At 45.2% G+C, this 16,542-nt stretch overlaps 1 protein-coding gene across 2 annotated transcripts in view; it reads left to right on the forward strand.

Annotated features, from left to right (window-relative positions):
- Nucleotides 1–15,732, forward strand: part of GPRIN3 (GPRIN family member 3) — a 41,968-nt gene extending 26,236 nt beyond the window's left edge. The window contains exons 2-3 of one of the 2 annotated variants that reach the window (XR_014538430.1): nucleotides 9,115–14,356; nucleotides 14,437–15,532. Coding sequence is in view for 1 of the 2 variants with exons in the window: in XM_083571247.1 (XP_083427373.1) it covers nucleotides 9,223–11,535 (2,313 nt within the window). In the remaining variant the exon portion in view is untranslated. Of the gene's footprint in view, nucleotides 1–9,114 lie in introns of both variants that reach the window. The other variant, XM_083571247.1, reaches the window with a different exon arrangement.
- Nucleotides 15,733–16,542: the final 810 nt, after the last annotated feature.

The following is a 16,542-nucleotide window of genomic DNA, read 5'->3' on the forward strand; positions in this document are numbered from 1 at the left end:
AAGAACAGACCTCCGGAACGAATTAAGTACTTAACCTAAGGTACTAGTGTATCGTCCTTTGGCCATTCATTATGCACATGGAAGAAATGCTTGAAGGATCCGAGAGAGAGAGAGAGAGAGAGAGAGAGAGAGAGAGAGAGAGAGACAGACAGACAGACAGACAGACAGACAGACTGCCTTCAGTAGGCCTGATCAGACCAGGATCGGTTATAATAGCACCTGAAGTTCAAAACAATGATAAACTACTCTCCAGGAAATCCCTCCTCTCTTCAGCAGCAAACAAGACAAATATCAGAACATTGTGCCTATCTCTGATCATGGCAGTGCAGTTACTCTTATTTCAGTGCCTATCAAAAGTAGTTCGTGTTCCCTTCTCTCTGGGTTCCATCACCCTCCTTTTGCCCTACTTTTATATAGAACTATGACGAAAGGTTTTTCCAGACGGTTTCCTCTGTCCTTCCCCCACCCTCTCCCACCCAATTAACTGGTTCTTAACTTAAGTTTTATACAATTTAGATCTCTCGCCTCAAGGAAGCACTTGCCCTGACACAGAAAACGGCATCTATTAGCCTACAATTAACGGAAGACAATGTTGTTATCCAAGCTTCCGTTATCAGCGGGCCTCAGGGTTTGCTGTATAGAAGGCCTTCAACGTTCTTCGCTGAAGTTTGAAAATTAATCGTGGCTTATTACGAGCGGAAGGGAACGGTGGTTTCGTAATTGGGTGGAAGGTGGGAAGGGTGCATAGTAGTTTCAATGTGTGGGAGAAGGAAGCTGCAGGAGGCTGCCCACGGGGTTTGTTTTTGTGCAAGGGCAGTTGCACAAAAGGAAAGAGGAAAACACGGGCATGAGGTGAACATGAAAAACAGGTGCAAGGTGGGGCTTTCGAAATGAGGTTGGGAAGGTGAAAAACGAGCTTAAACAGTTGCATGGGGTAGTAAGGGGAAGCTCTAGGGCAGTGGTAGGCAACCTAAGGCCCATGGGCAGAATGCGGCCCAATCGCCTTCTCAATCCGGCCCACGGACGGTCCAGGAATCAGTGTGTTTTTACATGAGTAGAATGTGTGCTTTTATTTAAAATGTATCTCTGGGTTATTTGTGGGGCCTGCCTGGTGTTTTTACATGAGTAGAATGTGTGCTTTTATTTACAATGCATCTCTGGGTTATTTGTGGGGCATAGGAATTCATTAATTTCCCCCCAAAAAATATAGTCTGGCCCACCACATGGTCTGAGGGACGGTGGACTAGCCCACGGCTGAAAAAGTTTGCTGACCCCTGATTTAGCTCTTTCTTACTGACCCCTGCTCTAGGGTAATGGAAGGGAAGTTGGTGAGTGGAGCAAACCATAGTCATTCACATAATTTAGATAGGTTGCCAAATTACGGGTTTTAAAAGAAATTCTGGGATTTCTTTTTCCTGTGTGCATGAAATGCACACAGCATGCCAATGAAAATTGTTTGTTTTTGTCAGAAATCTTCAGGCAGACAGCTGTAGTGCAATCCTGGTCTTGAAAGATTTGTTTCAAGCCGGTGGGTAGGTACCACTTTTGTATAGATATTTCTTGTCTGCTCTGACTCATATGGTGCTCTCTGGCATGCAGGTCCTGTTTTTTTTAACCTTTGGCGTTGTGACCCATTGAGCAGGTGGAGGTTGAGCGTGGCCATCATAGTTAGGCACAGTGAGTGCAGGTAGCAGAAATCCAGTCAGTCCCCAAAGTGCTACTGGAGCAGGGCTTGAGAGACCTTGTAGGAGATACTCCATATCAAGTCATTAAAAATATATTAAAACTAATGCATTGTTTTATTTTTGAGCATTTATATGCCACCTTACATGCCAACCCAAGGTGGTTTACAACCTTAGAAAACAATCCAAAAATCTAAATTTTGAACCAGTTGTTGTTGTTGTTTACACACACAAAAAAACCCCAATAACAGTAAATACAGATTAAAATATAACCACAAATTCAGTAACCACCACAGTTCTGAAGGCCAGGTATCAGTCCCGGTCATGGCAGGGAGGAGAAATGACCAATAAGGAGATAATTTTGACATTTTAATGGAGATATAGGATCTGGCTACGGAAATAGCTAGACATTCTTAGGGGTTTGTCAAGCAGGAGAAACCTGTTTAATTTCCTCAGAAAAAGTCTAGAGGTGCTTTTACGGGAAGAGTAAAGCAGATAGCCGTCCCTGGGGGAGATAGCTGTAACAGAAACAGTTCTGTGGTGGATAATTCCAGGTAAAGCTCTTGTTGAAATGTGGAACAGTGTTTCGGGCAGAAAAGAAGGGCTGTGCCTTTGAGAGTGAAGCTGCCAAGCCTCTCTGAGTAAGTGGTAATAAAATATAGTTTCCACTTCCATTGTGTCTCAACTTTGATTTATACCTCTCTTGGGGAATAAGTTGTCATGGGAACCCAAATATCAAGATTATATACGCTACCACATAAGGTGAATTCCAGAATTCTCTGTGAGCAAGGTTAAATCTCCTCAGACACGGTCATGTTGCCCTTCTCCTATCTTCACTGAGGGAGCATGTCACAACGGCTATTAATGGCTACTAGCTGCAACAGCTATGCCTGTCTCCGCTGTCAGAGGCAATGTGCCTCTGACTACCAACAGCTGAGGATCATGAACGGAAAATTATTGCCGTCGTGTCCTTCTTGCAGGGTTCCCATAGGCATGTGGTGGGCCACTGTGAAAATGAGCCTTTGGCCCGATCCGCCAGGGCTCTTCTTACATTTTTTGGTATAATTATTCCCTTTATTTTTCAGCTATTAATTAGTGCATTCTTGTTTTAACAGGAGTTGCCTTTGATCAACCTCTAAGTCCAGATATTAAACAAGACCGTGCAGATAAGCACACAAAAGGCCATTATGCAAACATTGGCCCGTGGTTTGGCCAATAAATAACGTTCCTGCCAGGGTACCCAGAGCTACAGAACAACTTTTTCCTAAATAACTCTTGTAGCCGTCACTTCGTTGGGGTATTGTTTGATTTAACTACTGTATGTCCTTTAAAAGCCACGTCTCCTCGCCTTTCACCTTGGGAAGAGAAATAAATCTCTTTGCAGCGTTGGGCAATAAATAGGCTTGGGTTTTGGCAAGGGAGAGTACATGCCTTAGAAATGGTGCATTCTTTTAAACACTTTCTGTAGCCTGAAAAATAGGCCCCCTGCTGAAAACGTTTGCTGACCCCTGTTCATGATCATCTGTGTCCATGATGTTACCAGGGCAGTTATACTTTCAGTGCTCTTTGTGCCTATAAGAGTTTCAGGACGAAAAAACTGATTGGTTTCAAATTTGTGCACGTCCCACAAGTTCCTACTGAAATCCTGTAACCTTTCATACCGTAAATATTCTGCGGAAGTTGGGTGTACTGCAAGAGCGCCCCTCCAGATGGCATTAATGCCATGACATTGGAGAAGCATCACGTAACAGGGGAACAATGTGCAGACAGTCCAGTATAAATCCATCACTAATGCGTTGCTGTTGTGTCAATGACATGTCACAGAATACAACCACAAAAAACTACTGGTCTAGAGGTGCCGTTCTGTCTTCACTTAAAAGTGGGGGGGGGCTTGCTGTACATTGCTGCTGTGATCCAATTTACTCATAAGTAGAAATGGAAATAGAAATTCCGCCATGGATCTCCTGCATTTCCTGTTGAGGTGGGAGGTGCTTGCGATAAGTGTTTGCAGTAAGCAAACCCAGCACCTACCACCTCTTTGATTCAGAAAAGCAAACCTGCAGCCCAGATGGTGCATGTCTCAGTGCACAGAGGTCTCAATACATCCATATTTCCTCTTAAGAAATCAAGCTGACAGCCGTATCATAAATAAATGATACTCGTTTTGCGACCAGCCGGCACTGCGAATGCAGCCTTGTCTCCCAGAGGAGGAATGGTGGCACACCAGCGCTAATGCCTAATAGCTCTCGGACTCTCAAGTGTGGAAGGGCAGCAAAGCTTATTCATGCTCCATGCTCACAGCACACGGCCTTAGCTTTTTGCTTTTAAACAGAAAACACCTTTATTTAATTCACAGCAGGCTTTAGTAAAGAATGAAAGATAACGGTCCTTCGTTGACCCGATCTGGCAGCAATGAGTTCCATAGCTCAGCAGAAACCATGATAATCAATAGTAGACAAATGACATTTTTAAAAAAGAAGAAAAGAGGACGAGGAGCTTAGAAAGATACAAGGATTCCTGTTTCATATAAAACACTCAAGGACCCAGAATAGTTCCTTACTCCATGTTCTTACCAGGAGTTCCTCGTCACAGGATCTCTCTCATTCTGATAGATAGATAATAGAAAGAGAGCGAGAGCGAGATGATAGATAGATCAGATAGATAGATGATAGATAGATGATAGATAGATAGATAGATAGATAGATAGATAGATAGATAGATAGATATCCCTTATAACTTATTTCTGCTTCCCCTGACTTGCCACTGAAATTTATAACCCTAGGCTCCCTCTCTTACCTATCTCTTTAGCCCCATTTGCACTATACATTTTAAGCAGTATCATACCAGTTTAAACAACTGTGGCCTCCCCAAAAGCATTCTGGGAGCCCCAGTTGGTTAAGGTTGCTGAGAGTCATTAGGAGAGTCACAGAGCTGCAATTTCCAGAGTTCTCTGGGAAGAGGGGATGATTTTTAAAGCACTTGGTAAATTGTAACTCTCAGAGGAACAGGGATCTCATACAACTCTGAGCAGTTAGCACCCTTAACAAACCACAGTTCTTAGGATTCTTTCGTTGAAGGTGGTAGAGTAGTTCTTTGAATGTGTGGCACAGATAGGGTCTTGTTTTCTGTTTCACCAAAGCGTATGGCCTGAACAACACTGCTCAAATTAAAGGAAAGAGGATTTTTCACTAAACTTTAGGGCACAAGCTGTTCAACAGTTGAACAGGCTACCTCAGAAGGTGTTGAAGTCCAGGAACACAAGAAGCTGTCTTTGGTCTATCTAAGTACAGTCGTACCATGGATCCCAAACGCCTTGCGAGTCAAACGTTTTGGCTCCCGAACGCCGCAAACCCAGAAGTGAGTGCTCTGGTTTGCGAACGTTCTTCGGAACCCAAACGTCCGACACGGCTTCAAACAGACATGGAATCTGGAATAGATTCCATTCAACTTCCAAGGTACCACTGTATTGTCTTCACAGAATAGCTTGGATAAGGTGAGACTGAGAGGAGATATGATAGCTATCTTCAAATCTCTAAAGGGCTGTCACATAGAAGATGGAGCAAACTCCTGGTCTGGAGTTACAAGTTATAAGAAAGGAGATTCCGACTAAACATCAGGAAGAACTTTCTGACAGTAAGAGCTGTTAGACAGTGGAACGGTCTCCCTCAGGTGGTTGCAGACTCTCCACCCTTGGAGGTTTTGAAGCAGAGTTTGGATGGCCATCTTTCATGGATGCTTTCATTGAGATTTCTGCATTGCAGGGGCTTGGACTAGATGACCTTTGTGGTCCCTTCCAACTCCACAATTCTAGGATTCTGTGATTTAGTTGCTAAAGGGTGTGTTTTTCCCCCTAGTCAGCCTTTTCACAGTACATACGATTCCTGTAGCATTATTTACTCTTGGTATGCATATATTAGTGTGTGAGTATTGAAGGAGTCAGGGCTATAGTTCCTAACTGGCCTGGCCTGCTTTTGGAACTCACAAGCAGCTTACATGTGTTATGTACTAAGCTTGATCCTAGAACAATAGGCAAGTAGGATCCTAGAATGCAACAACTGATTGGCTTGCAAGAGAAGACCAATCAGACTCCAGGAGGAAGTTAAGCAGCCTATTAGGCTGGTAGGATCGTAGAATGCAAGAACTGATTGGCCTGCAGGAAAAGACCAATCAGGCTCCAGGAGGGAAGCAGAATCAGCCAATCAGACGGGATTCATTGTGTAAATAATGTATATAAAAGCCTGAGGTTTGGGGGGGGCAAAAAATAACTGTTTTACAGGCTGCAATAAAGAGCATGAAATCACTACAGGACTCGGAGTATATTTCACCATGTATAAAATTCTTCTTACTTTCTCCCTGAAATAAGTCCGCGTGGATGTTGGTGGTAACGTGGGGAGGTTTTTAATACATTCCTTCAATGTGAAATAGCTTTATATAACTGCTTCTATGGCACTTGCAGTTCAGATTTTAAACCCCAGGCTTTTATATGTTTTAGTCCAGCTGAGATTTGGGAACTAAATCATCACCGTACTTCTTTTCCACAACCCTGAAGTGTTTATGCCTAGCCACCAGAAGAAAAGTGAAATTGTCGGAGACTGCAAGGGAAGTTGCTTCAACAAAGGGTTTCCTCTTTTTGGAGCCTATGTATGAGAAACTGTCCATTTGTTTGCTGACAGATGGCCTTGCCTAGCCATTCTTTTGAATGAAGAGGTCAGTACATGAAGAGTTATGAGAATGGGCTTGGATTTGTATGAAGCTAGAGAGCCTTGGCTGTAACACTTGCACTTTAATTCAGCTATTTGGAAAAGCAGTCTTTGACCGTCTTTCTAAAAAACCCAAACCTCTGGTTATTGACTTGGGCTATAAACACTGCAAATTTTCAGCTTGCAATTCTTCTGAGAGTAGGCGCTTTTACTTCATTGTATTTTTCTCTCCCCTTCTTTATGCCCCTTTGTGACATGGTGTAATTTTGCCCATCAGGCTGCTCCTTCCCTGTTCTGCTTTTCGCAGTATCCTCTTTGAAGATCCGAACACATGGCTGCATTCAGCACTGTGGTTTTGTTTTGTTTTTTAAAGGAAATAAATCATTATGCTTAGCCAACAGAGGAAAATTAACATTGACCAAGACCATCTAGCACTGAGACACTGGAATTAACTGTAGCAGGTTTCCTACAGCTCTGCAGATGCTGTAGGCCCACAACTCCCATCATTCCTTGCCATTGGCTGAGGCTGATGGGAGTTGGAGTCCAACAGTTTGCCTTGCAGGCATGTCCAAAGTCTGTTTTGGGGGCCTAATGTGGCCCGCCAGTTGGTTTAATCTGGCCCATGTGGCAACAACCTAAACCCTAAAAAGAAGCTCAACAACTTTGGGGTAAAATCATAAAAAAGCTCAACAACTTCAATCCTAAAAAAAAAGGTCAACAGCTTTGGTTGGCCCTCACAGCCCTTCACTTCATCAGATCTGGCCCTCTTTGAAAAAAGTTTGGACACCACTGCTGAAGGCAAACAATTTAGCATGAAAGAGCATTCATGTGGCATCCCTCAGCCTTGTTCTGGAGCAGACTTTCCCAAACTTGGGTGTCCAGCTATTGTTGGACTACAGCTCCCATCATCAGGACCAGTGGGCAGGAAAGATGGGAATTGTACCCCCAAAGCAGCTAGAGACCAAGTTTGGGAAAGCCTGTTCTAGAGCCTGGGGCGATTCATTACTTCTGGGAGGAGGGGTGAATGCTCAGGCATTTGTTTTTCTGGAGTGCAATGAACTCCACCCTTAACCAGGGCAGCCTTAGAAGCCTTCCCACAGTTTGAAAGTTACAAGGGTAAGAGATGTGAAGCAATTTTACGTACTTAGAAAGATCTTGTAATTGTTGGGAACTTCAGCAAAAGGAAGCAATATTCAGCGATAACCAAGAAGCAAGTTGATTTAATTCAAGGCTCTTGCAGTTGTATTTGATGTAGGCATTCTAACTAGGTGTGTTTTAAAGGATCTTAAAGCATAGCCCTGCATGTTAGTGGGATCTGCTTTATTGGCTTGGGTGTCCAACCTCCTCCTGGCTCCTTTCTGTACTGGCATAATATGGCTCTTGTTCCCTGTGCGTTTTATCAAAATCAATCTTAGCAGAGCTGGTGGATTGCTGACAGCGCATTACACAATAGGCTAAACCCTCCAAACCTGAATGTGAGGTGTGTTAATATCACAATGCCAAGAATCTCTTCCCAGAGGCGTTATTACCTAGTAAAAACCCTAGAGGGAAAATGTTGGGTAAGCTCTCCTGCAAATGTGGTCAAGGTCACTGCCTGAGAACCAGATTGTACATTATGGGTGGGCTCTAAAGGCTTGTTCAGCCCAGTGGAGATTTGGGTTTCTTTTTCTGGAACTCCCAAGCTGTGTGGCAAACTGCTTTCGAGATTGAGGGGCCTTTCGAAAGCAGGTAGTGATTGGCCATGGGGTCTCCTGATCAAAATACGAGCAGTCCATTGGGCATGCCAGGCTTTTGAGTACACCAAAGCCAGGTGGTAGCTCTTTGGAGCCTATCCTGTATTTTCCCCCGGACGGAGATAATGTCCTGCTTAAAGTTCCTTTCAATCTTTTCTCAGCATGGAAAGGGGGAAACACCTGATGATAGCCCAGCTGCATGTTATGTGTCATTGTGTGAAATGAAAGCCCAATGGACACATTCCCTGTCCCCTCCCCTCGTCCCTCCAAAATCAACTTTGTAAGGGGACAGTTTTGTGTGGAGAAGCAGCAAGGGGGAATGTGTGCTTTATCCTTTTCTCTCCATCCATTTTTGCATTTGTGCTTCCAGTCTCCCCACCCTCCAAGCTGCTTTCTCTCCTTGCGGGGTTTCCACACGTGTTTACCCTTGCAAACATGTATTAAGAACTTCATGGAGGGAAAAGCAACCTGGGGGGGGGATAATTAATTTGAAGTAGGGGGGAAGTTAAGCACCCACTGCTTATTTATGTAAAGCCCTGCACCCGGCCCCCAGGAATGGCTCTTCCAGGTAGTAAATAGAAAGGGGCACCTGAGTTTGCTCACTTGAATCTCTGTGTAAAATTTCAAGTCAGACTTTGCAACCTTGGCACTCTCTGTGCTGACCAGAACTTATGGGAGTTGTACTCCAAAACATCTGGAGGAATACCCCTCGTGCAGTGGTAGCTGGCGGAGCCAGAGCCAATGACTGGCAGAGCCAACTATTTCTACCTTTGCCACCATCCTCCTCCCTTGAAGAAAAGGAATATAGCAGACAGTGGCACCCCCTGGACTGGATGTATGTGGGAAGGTAGGCAGGGTGAGTGGGTGGCACAGTGCCCTGTTTGGCTTAATGGTCCAGCCTCCACTGCCCCCATCTTGAACCTGTTTGGGTGCAGAGCCTACACTGGATATTATTGTCTTTTATCTGAATTTGTAAATATTTCTGTCTCTCTTTAACAGACCAGCTGCGAGGAAGAGACGCTTGTGGCCGCACCTCTCTCCGCCTAGGCCCTTCTCAGCCAGAAGCTGGGCGAAGCTGACGGGAGCCTTGCAACACATTGCGTTCCCATGGGGACTGTACCAGATCCTCTGAGGTCTGCCAAGCGTCCACTGGTCACCGCTTCCGAGGAGGAAAACGACCTGAAAAGATTGCAGTCCTCTAAACACCAGCACAAGCAAGCCAGCATAGAGAGCAACAGTAATGGATTTCCTTTCACTGCCAAGGTGCAACCCACTGGAGGTCACCTGCTTGAAGGGAACTGTGGGGTGGAAGCTGATGTTGCAACGGGCGAACGGCATTGTGGGTATGACACTGGGAAACCAAGAATGTTTTCTCCTGGGTCCTCCAGCCCATCCAAAGAAGGCTGCCTAGCAGTTCTGGAGCCGGGGAATAACTCTGAGTGGGAAGGCAGTAGTGATGCCGGAACTCAAGGCCAGGACCCAGCAAAAGAAAATGCTGCAGTCAATGCACCTGCTACCCAGGAAGCCAATGAAATTGTGCCAAGTGGTGCTGGAGGGCAACTTTGCAGTGCAGCAGATAAGGCAAGCTCTCTGCCTGGAGGTGGTGGTGGCAGAGTCACAGAGAGCAGAGCTCATGGCGGGTCTTCTCCTCCTTCAGATGCCCAGCAAGCTGCTCCAACCACAAAAGAAATTGTGGGTGAAAGGATTGGTCCTGAAGTGACGCAGGTGCCAGACTCGGCAAAGGAACTGGAGCCTGTCTCTGATCTTGCACTGAAGGCCCACAGTTGCTCGGATGCAGAGCCAAAGGGCTCAAAGGAGGCAGGCTCCGAGTCTGGCTCAAGAACTGCACCAGAGATGGTCCCCAAACCCAGCCTTGGGAGCACACCACAGCCTTCGTGCAGTGACAAGACTGCGGAGAAGGTAGGGCCTGAGCCCTCCGAGTTGAAGGATACAGGGACCATGATGGTGCAACCTGAGGGTGGGGAGGTGGCCAGCAGGACCCATCAGGATGCCGGGGTGCAGGCTGTAGCCAGCATGGAAAGCAGATCAGCATCCACCAGCCCAAGCATCTTTGCTGCATTCTTACGGGAAAACATGCCTCCCCAGGCAACACAGAAGCAAGAGCAGTTGCACATTATTTACACAGGAGCCGGCGGGAAGGAGCAGTCGGAAATCGTCGATGACTTTGCGGCACTTGTCCAGACAGCTGTGTCTGCTGCCACCGTGACCGAAGCCCATATCCAGGCAGCAGCTGCAGTAGACGAGGGGTTGGCAGTTCAGGCTGTCAAACTTCAAGAGGGCACAGCAGGCACTCATGATACAGCCCACTCGACTTTGTCAGGCGACGCGACGTATCCCTGCCCTGGCGGTGTGCAAGAAACGTCGTCCAAGGTGACAGAAGCACAAACAGCAAATGCAGCCAGCCATCGCAGCAATGCTTCCCAGGAGCTGCTGGATGCTTCAGTCTTGCTGAAGACAGTGCCGATTGACCAGATTACTGTCAATGGCAGCGCTTCCCCGCACCCCGCGCGCAGCGAAACCAAGCTACCTCCACCTTCTGCTCTGCCAGGAATCAATAGCAAACCTCAGCACCTTGGACCCTCCTCTGTTGCGGAAAGCCAACAGATGCATCCAGCCTCCTGCAGCATATCTGAACAAGACAAGGCTCTCCGCACCACTGGCGGCACTCCTGATAGCGGTTGCAGAGAGCAGCTGCGCACTGAGATGGTTAGGAGTCTTGAGACGGTTCCAGCCAGCCTCCACGTGGACGTCAAACCAAAGGGGGAAGGGAAATCCGTCCCTCTCAGTCCGAAGGAACAGGGGACAACTAACACTCCAGCAGTGGCTACTGCGCCCCCGACTGTGTGTGCCCCAGCCACAGCAAAAATTGAGCAGGATAAACTTCCAGACAAAGAGGCAAGAGGATTTGGCATTCAGAATCTGGAAGCTGAGTCTGGGTTGAGTAGAAATTCTGGCCCTGGCCTAGGAACCAAAAGCAACAGAACTAAGAAGGGAGAGAAGGGCAATCTTTCAGCCTCTCCCGCTTTGCCCTTGCAAAAGCTGGGCGAGAAGAAGAAGGAAGGAAAACCTGCCGCGGAGGGCAAAGGGCACCTGAAGCAGTCTAAGCGCGTCCGGGATGTCGTGTGGGACGAGCAGGGCATGACTTGGGAGGTTTACGGGGCCTCCCTTGACCCCGAGTCGTTGGGGGTCGCCATCCAGAATCACTTGCAGAGGCAGATTAGAGAACACGAGAAACTGATTAAGGCCCAAAACAGCCAGACCCGGAAATCTGTTTCTTCGGATACGTCTTCAAATAGAAAACTTAAAGGGAGGCAGCACAGTGTTTTCCAGTCCATGATGCAGAATTTCAGGCGCCCCAATTGCTGCGTTCGCCCTGCTGCTTCCTCTGTGCTGGATTGAAAGTGTCGGGAAGGCGACGAGCGTCCGTTTGTAGCCATTTGTTTCTGTGTGTGCACAGAAATCTGTAGAAAATAAGCCCAGGAGCTCAGCTTTGATGCTTGAGATTCTGATATAATGATTGGGGGTGGGTGGGAGGGGGGCAGAGTAACGGCTGTGTATTGTATGCCCAGTAAGTCATCACATCTAAGCTGTCTTGTTCTCTGCAAACAACACGTGCAGCTTTTATGTTTACTTAGAAGCCACTCCGGTCTGTTGCCAAACGACAACATAAGCACTTAAAAACTAAGCACAATGTGAGATTGCCAATTTACTGCACCAACGGTATGGCAGCTTTTTGCAGACGGAAGAGAAGGGAGGCATCAAACCCTTTGCAAACGCCTTTCACGTACAACTAGGTCTTAACAATGCCGATAACGAAAACTTCAACAACTTATGTAGCAAATATTCCCAAGTACCTGGATCAGGTTGCGTTGGTGCTGAGAGAGTCAAAGGAGCTGGTTTTCTTAAAATGATAGACTCTCTTTGAGGCGGTAGTAAGAGGATATCCCCTTCCAATTAGGGTGGTATTCCAAGTATGCCGGTCAGAAGGAGGCACCCCAAAGACGATCCACCCCTTTTGCCTCACATGCTAAAGAGCCCTTAGGGATCCTGTACCAATCACATTCTAGCCTTTGCCAACCTGGGGTCATCCAGATGTTTTGTACTACATCTTCCATCAGCCCCAACTGTGCTGATGGGAGTTGTGGTCCAAAACATCTGGACATCCAGTTGGAGAAGGTTAATCTGTACATATATGGTTACAGTGTGCCAAAGGCCTGCTGGTGGCGTTCTTCTTGAAGGTTCTGGAAACCTCTGGCATAAAGGTCCTTCAGACTGGAGTATAAGGGACTTCAGAAATACTCAAGAAATTTCAATGGGTACCAGAATTTCTGTTAAGTGTGAAATTTTGACTGTTAATTGCTCCTTAATGGGTCTCTTCTTTCTGTCCTCCACCCCACCCATTGCAATTTTGTATTTTGCAATGTTTTATCTTAGAGGTGATACTTCCATGTCACAGAGAAGCAGAGAAATGGTTTGGATTTTCAGCAGCAATGTAGAGAGGGCACGAAAGATTATTGTGCAGCCTTGTTAAAACTATTTTTTAATATAAAATAAAATAAAATTAGTTTTCCACTATACCCCCCAAAATGGCCAAATTATAACAATAACAATTAATTCCCAAATGATACAATTATCAAAATGCCAATCAACTTCCAATTAATACATTTTAGTTAAAGTGGCTCCCCGTATGGTGGTTTTGGTGCATTTCTGATCTTATATCACTGCGTTCCATGATCTTAATTTATGTCAGTTACATTTCAGTTATTATAATAACAACCCTTTAGTCAACAGCTACATAATTAATGATCTCCATTCGTGATGTTATAAGATACAAATTTACAAAGCTTCAAGTGAGGAACTCAAACTATTATCTTTATTCTGCCCTGTGTGTGAAAACTGTTAGGTCATAGAGATTCCTTCTGTCCATATATGATGTTGTCTCTTTCACTTCCCAACTTGTTGTTTTCTCCCATTTTGACTTGGTGCAGAACTGAATCTTGAAGTTTCTCAGAGGTCTGATCTCTCCATCCCTTGCTTTGATGTCTCGGAACAGGTGACAGTTTCCTAGAAACCATTCCGTCTCACTAGTAAACCATGTCACAGATCTTCGCCATTTCTCCCTCAGCCTAGGAAAAGGTGGGCAGTTTTCAAATGCGCTGAATATTTAATACTCCTTCCCAACTCCCAGAATCTCTGCAGCGTTCTTATCACAGCCCCTAGATTCTTTTCCTTTCAGCTAGAGATTTATGGTGCAATTCATGGTGCCAGGACCCTCTGCTCGCTGCCATGCTGGATAGAAGCTATGCCTCTTGGTCTTGAATGTGAGCAACCAACAGGACAATGTTGTCATAGGTTTCTCAAACATTATGTTTCCCTACAGATTGTCCCCAAGAAACTTGTTTGGGAAGGTGAAATAACTGCTAGTTCTTTACTCTGTCTTGTTAACATGGAGAACCAGTGTGGCATAATGGTTAGGGTGTTAGACCAGGATCTGGGAGAACAGGGTTCAAATCCCCACTCAGCCATGAAGCTCACTGGGTGACCTTGGGTCACTCACCATCTCTTAGCCTAACCTACCTCACAGGGCTGTTGTGAAGATGAAATGAAGAGGACAGCCACATATACCACCTTGAGGATAAAGGTGGTATGTAATTGTTATAATTTCTAGCTCAGAGGCAAATGTGAGTGCCCCTTCATTTCAGAGCAGGTGGGAAGAGCCTCTGAAGTGGCTTCAGCGTGGATGATAACATTTTGGGGTAAATCTGCATTGCTAGCCCCTCCTGAATGATCTCAGAGCACCATAGGAAGGATATGCACTTTAGAGGCTTCCCATGCTGTTAAGGTACCATTCGTTCCATCAGTTTCACTCAGTAAGGCTTAAACAAGATTTCATCCCATATAGGTTTCCCAGTTCTGAGAACCTTTGCACTCTTACTGAACTTAACTATTAAAAAAGAAAAAAGAAAAAAATCAATTCCAAATTATTCCCCTCTCGGCAAATTGGCAGTGGCCACTCAGCCAGAAGAGCTTAGTAGATTGTTAATTGATTTTGTCACTCCAGTTGTGTAACTGGTGCTTTATAGATCTGGGGGCTAGATTAAGAAAGACAATCTGGGGGAAGGGAAATCACAGCATCCCGATAATTGCCCAACCTTTGCCGGGCTTTCCGTGTCAAAAAAGCAAAAGCCACAAGCCTAGCGAGCTGAAAGTGGAAAGGTCTGTGGTATATCTGTTCCCTTGCTTGAGGTTGGATGGGTAAAAGGCTTAAGCATCCCAACAGAATCTGCTCAAGCAGAGTAGGATGGATTCCAGGAGTGAAATTCAAATTTTGCAGTCATATACATGTTTATTCCAGATAAATTTCAGGGTGGAACCACCAATTGCACAAAATAAAAGTAGTCTGCTGCCAAAAGTGGGGAAATATGTTAAATATTCCCCTTCCCCCTTCACATTGTGCAGTAAAACATGTGGCCTATTTCTGATGCCACTGTTTTGTGCATTTTCCGTCATTCCATAACTGGCTGTTGAGATTGCAGACATGCATGACGTTATGACATGTAGCTGTAAGGGGAGTTTTATTGTTCGTTTTGGCAGCAACACTGGGTTCCTTATGACATGTAGTTCCACTGTCCCATTCAAAGATTTGCCTTCACACTAGAGTTTACTTAAGATGTCAGTTTTGACACCAACATATTCCAGTACTGACCATCCAATTCAAATCTCCCATGCCTGCCCCTCTGTCTTTTGTTCATAGTCAGAAAATAGACCCAATAACTAGCACAGTTTGAGTATGGGATGTTGTCTGCCTTCAAAAAGAAAATACTTGCATTTTCCCCCATCAGAGAAACTAAAAAATAAAACCACAATGCCATACTGGGATAATAGAAATTCATGTGGAATGCAGTAAAACAGAGGCTCACTTTTAAAAGTTTCCTAACAACCAAGTCCACAAACTGATTAAACCTAAATCCTTGGATTTGAATCAGCTGATTCCCAGAAAAATTCAGAGAGACTAAGCTGGCATAAATCCAAACCTGCCTAGGATTTCATGACTTCGCTGGCAGGTTGTTCCCATTGCCTAATAGCTATCTTTAAGACTACACTAGCCAATCCTTCGTGGGATGCAGCTATGAGAGAAATCACAATGAAGACCATAGACCACAATCCTGGCAAGATTAAGCACTTGTATATCTCCCTAATTTCAACAGGAAATTAAGCAAGTGGCCTGGTTCATGTCACAGCAAACCATGGTTTACAGTGGGAGTGATTAACCTGAAATCCTCCAGATGTTGGGCTACAGCTCCTATCATCCCTGACCATGGGATGGGGACGTTGGGATTTGGAGTCCACAACATCTGGAGGGTGACAGGGTAGCCGTCTGTAGTTTATGGTTTACCCCTAAGCAGGACTTCAGGAAACCTGAAGTTTGGCTTCTTGAGATAGGCAAAAGCAGGATGTGGTTCACATTCACAGATCACAACAAGCCTTCATAGTTTGTTTTCATTCACACTAAAGGGAAGAGCCAAGTACGAGCAATGTACTCATTTACAGTAAAGCACAAACCATGGTTTACTGTGACATGCAAACAAGGGCCTGGATTTATCTGTCTAGCTGTCAGTCACTGGAACAAACTCTTAAATAACAAAGAGTTATTCTCTCATATTCCACCTTTTGATTCACTTGCAGCTGATATTTGAAGTGCCATATTTGAGGGATGGGGGATGTTGTTGTTTTGTATATGCCTGTGAAAGAGGTCTGTAATATCAATTTTCCTGCCTCCCTTGTCATCGTCCAAAATGTGAACGTTGGGTTTATTATTTGAATGGTAGTATCCCATGACTGGTATTGTTCGGTAAGAGTCATTGATGTTTGGGATCTCTTGCCATTGTTCGTCTCTCAGCTGGGCACCAAAGTGTGTTTTCGCTCTTAGCATACTGCTGCCCTGCTTGTGGCTGTCTCACATTCAGATGATCTAAAGTTTCTTGATGTTTATTCTCGTGCCTTCAAATCCGTTGTTTCCCCTCTAAATTGTCCTCGCGGATTGTGAAAGTGATGTCCGTCAAGGAACCTTCTGTCATTTTCTCCAATGTTTCTTTTCTCTTTATGGCAAACTCTTCTGACAAGATTTTCTTGAGCCGATACTGTACTATTTTTTTCAAAACAAAACTGTGACTGGACTATTCATAATGTGTCGGAAGAACTGAGGAAATAAACAAATATCTGTATTTAAACGAACAGATGAGGAAAAATCGGGATGCAGCTTCCTCCCTCTTCATTTACAGCAAACGTTATTACTGGCCTTTCAGTAGCGGAGGAAGTCAATCCTAAATGTGGTCAAAAACAATGGAAGTTTTCTGCTCCGTGACAAAACTGAGATCTGTCTTCACGCTCTGCGGCAGCTTATCA

The sequence above is a fragment of the Podarcis filfolensis genome, assembly GCF_964270895.1.
Source record: "Podarcis filfolensis genome assembly, chromosome: 9".
Lineage (NCBI taxonomy): Eukaryota > Metazoa > Chordata > Lepidosauria > Squamata > Lacertidae > Podarcis > Podarcis filfolensis.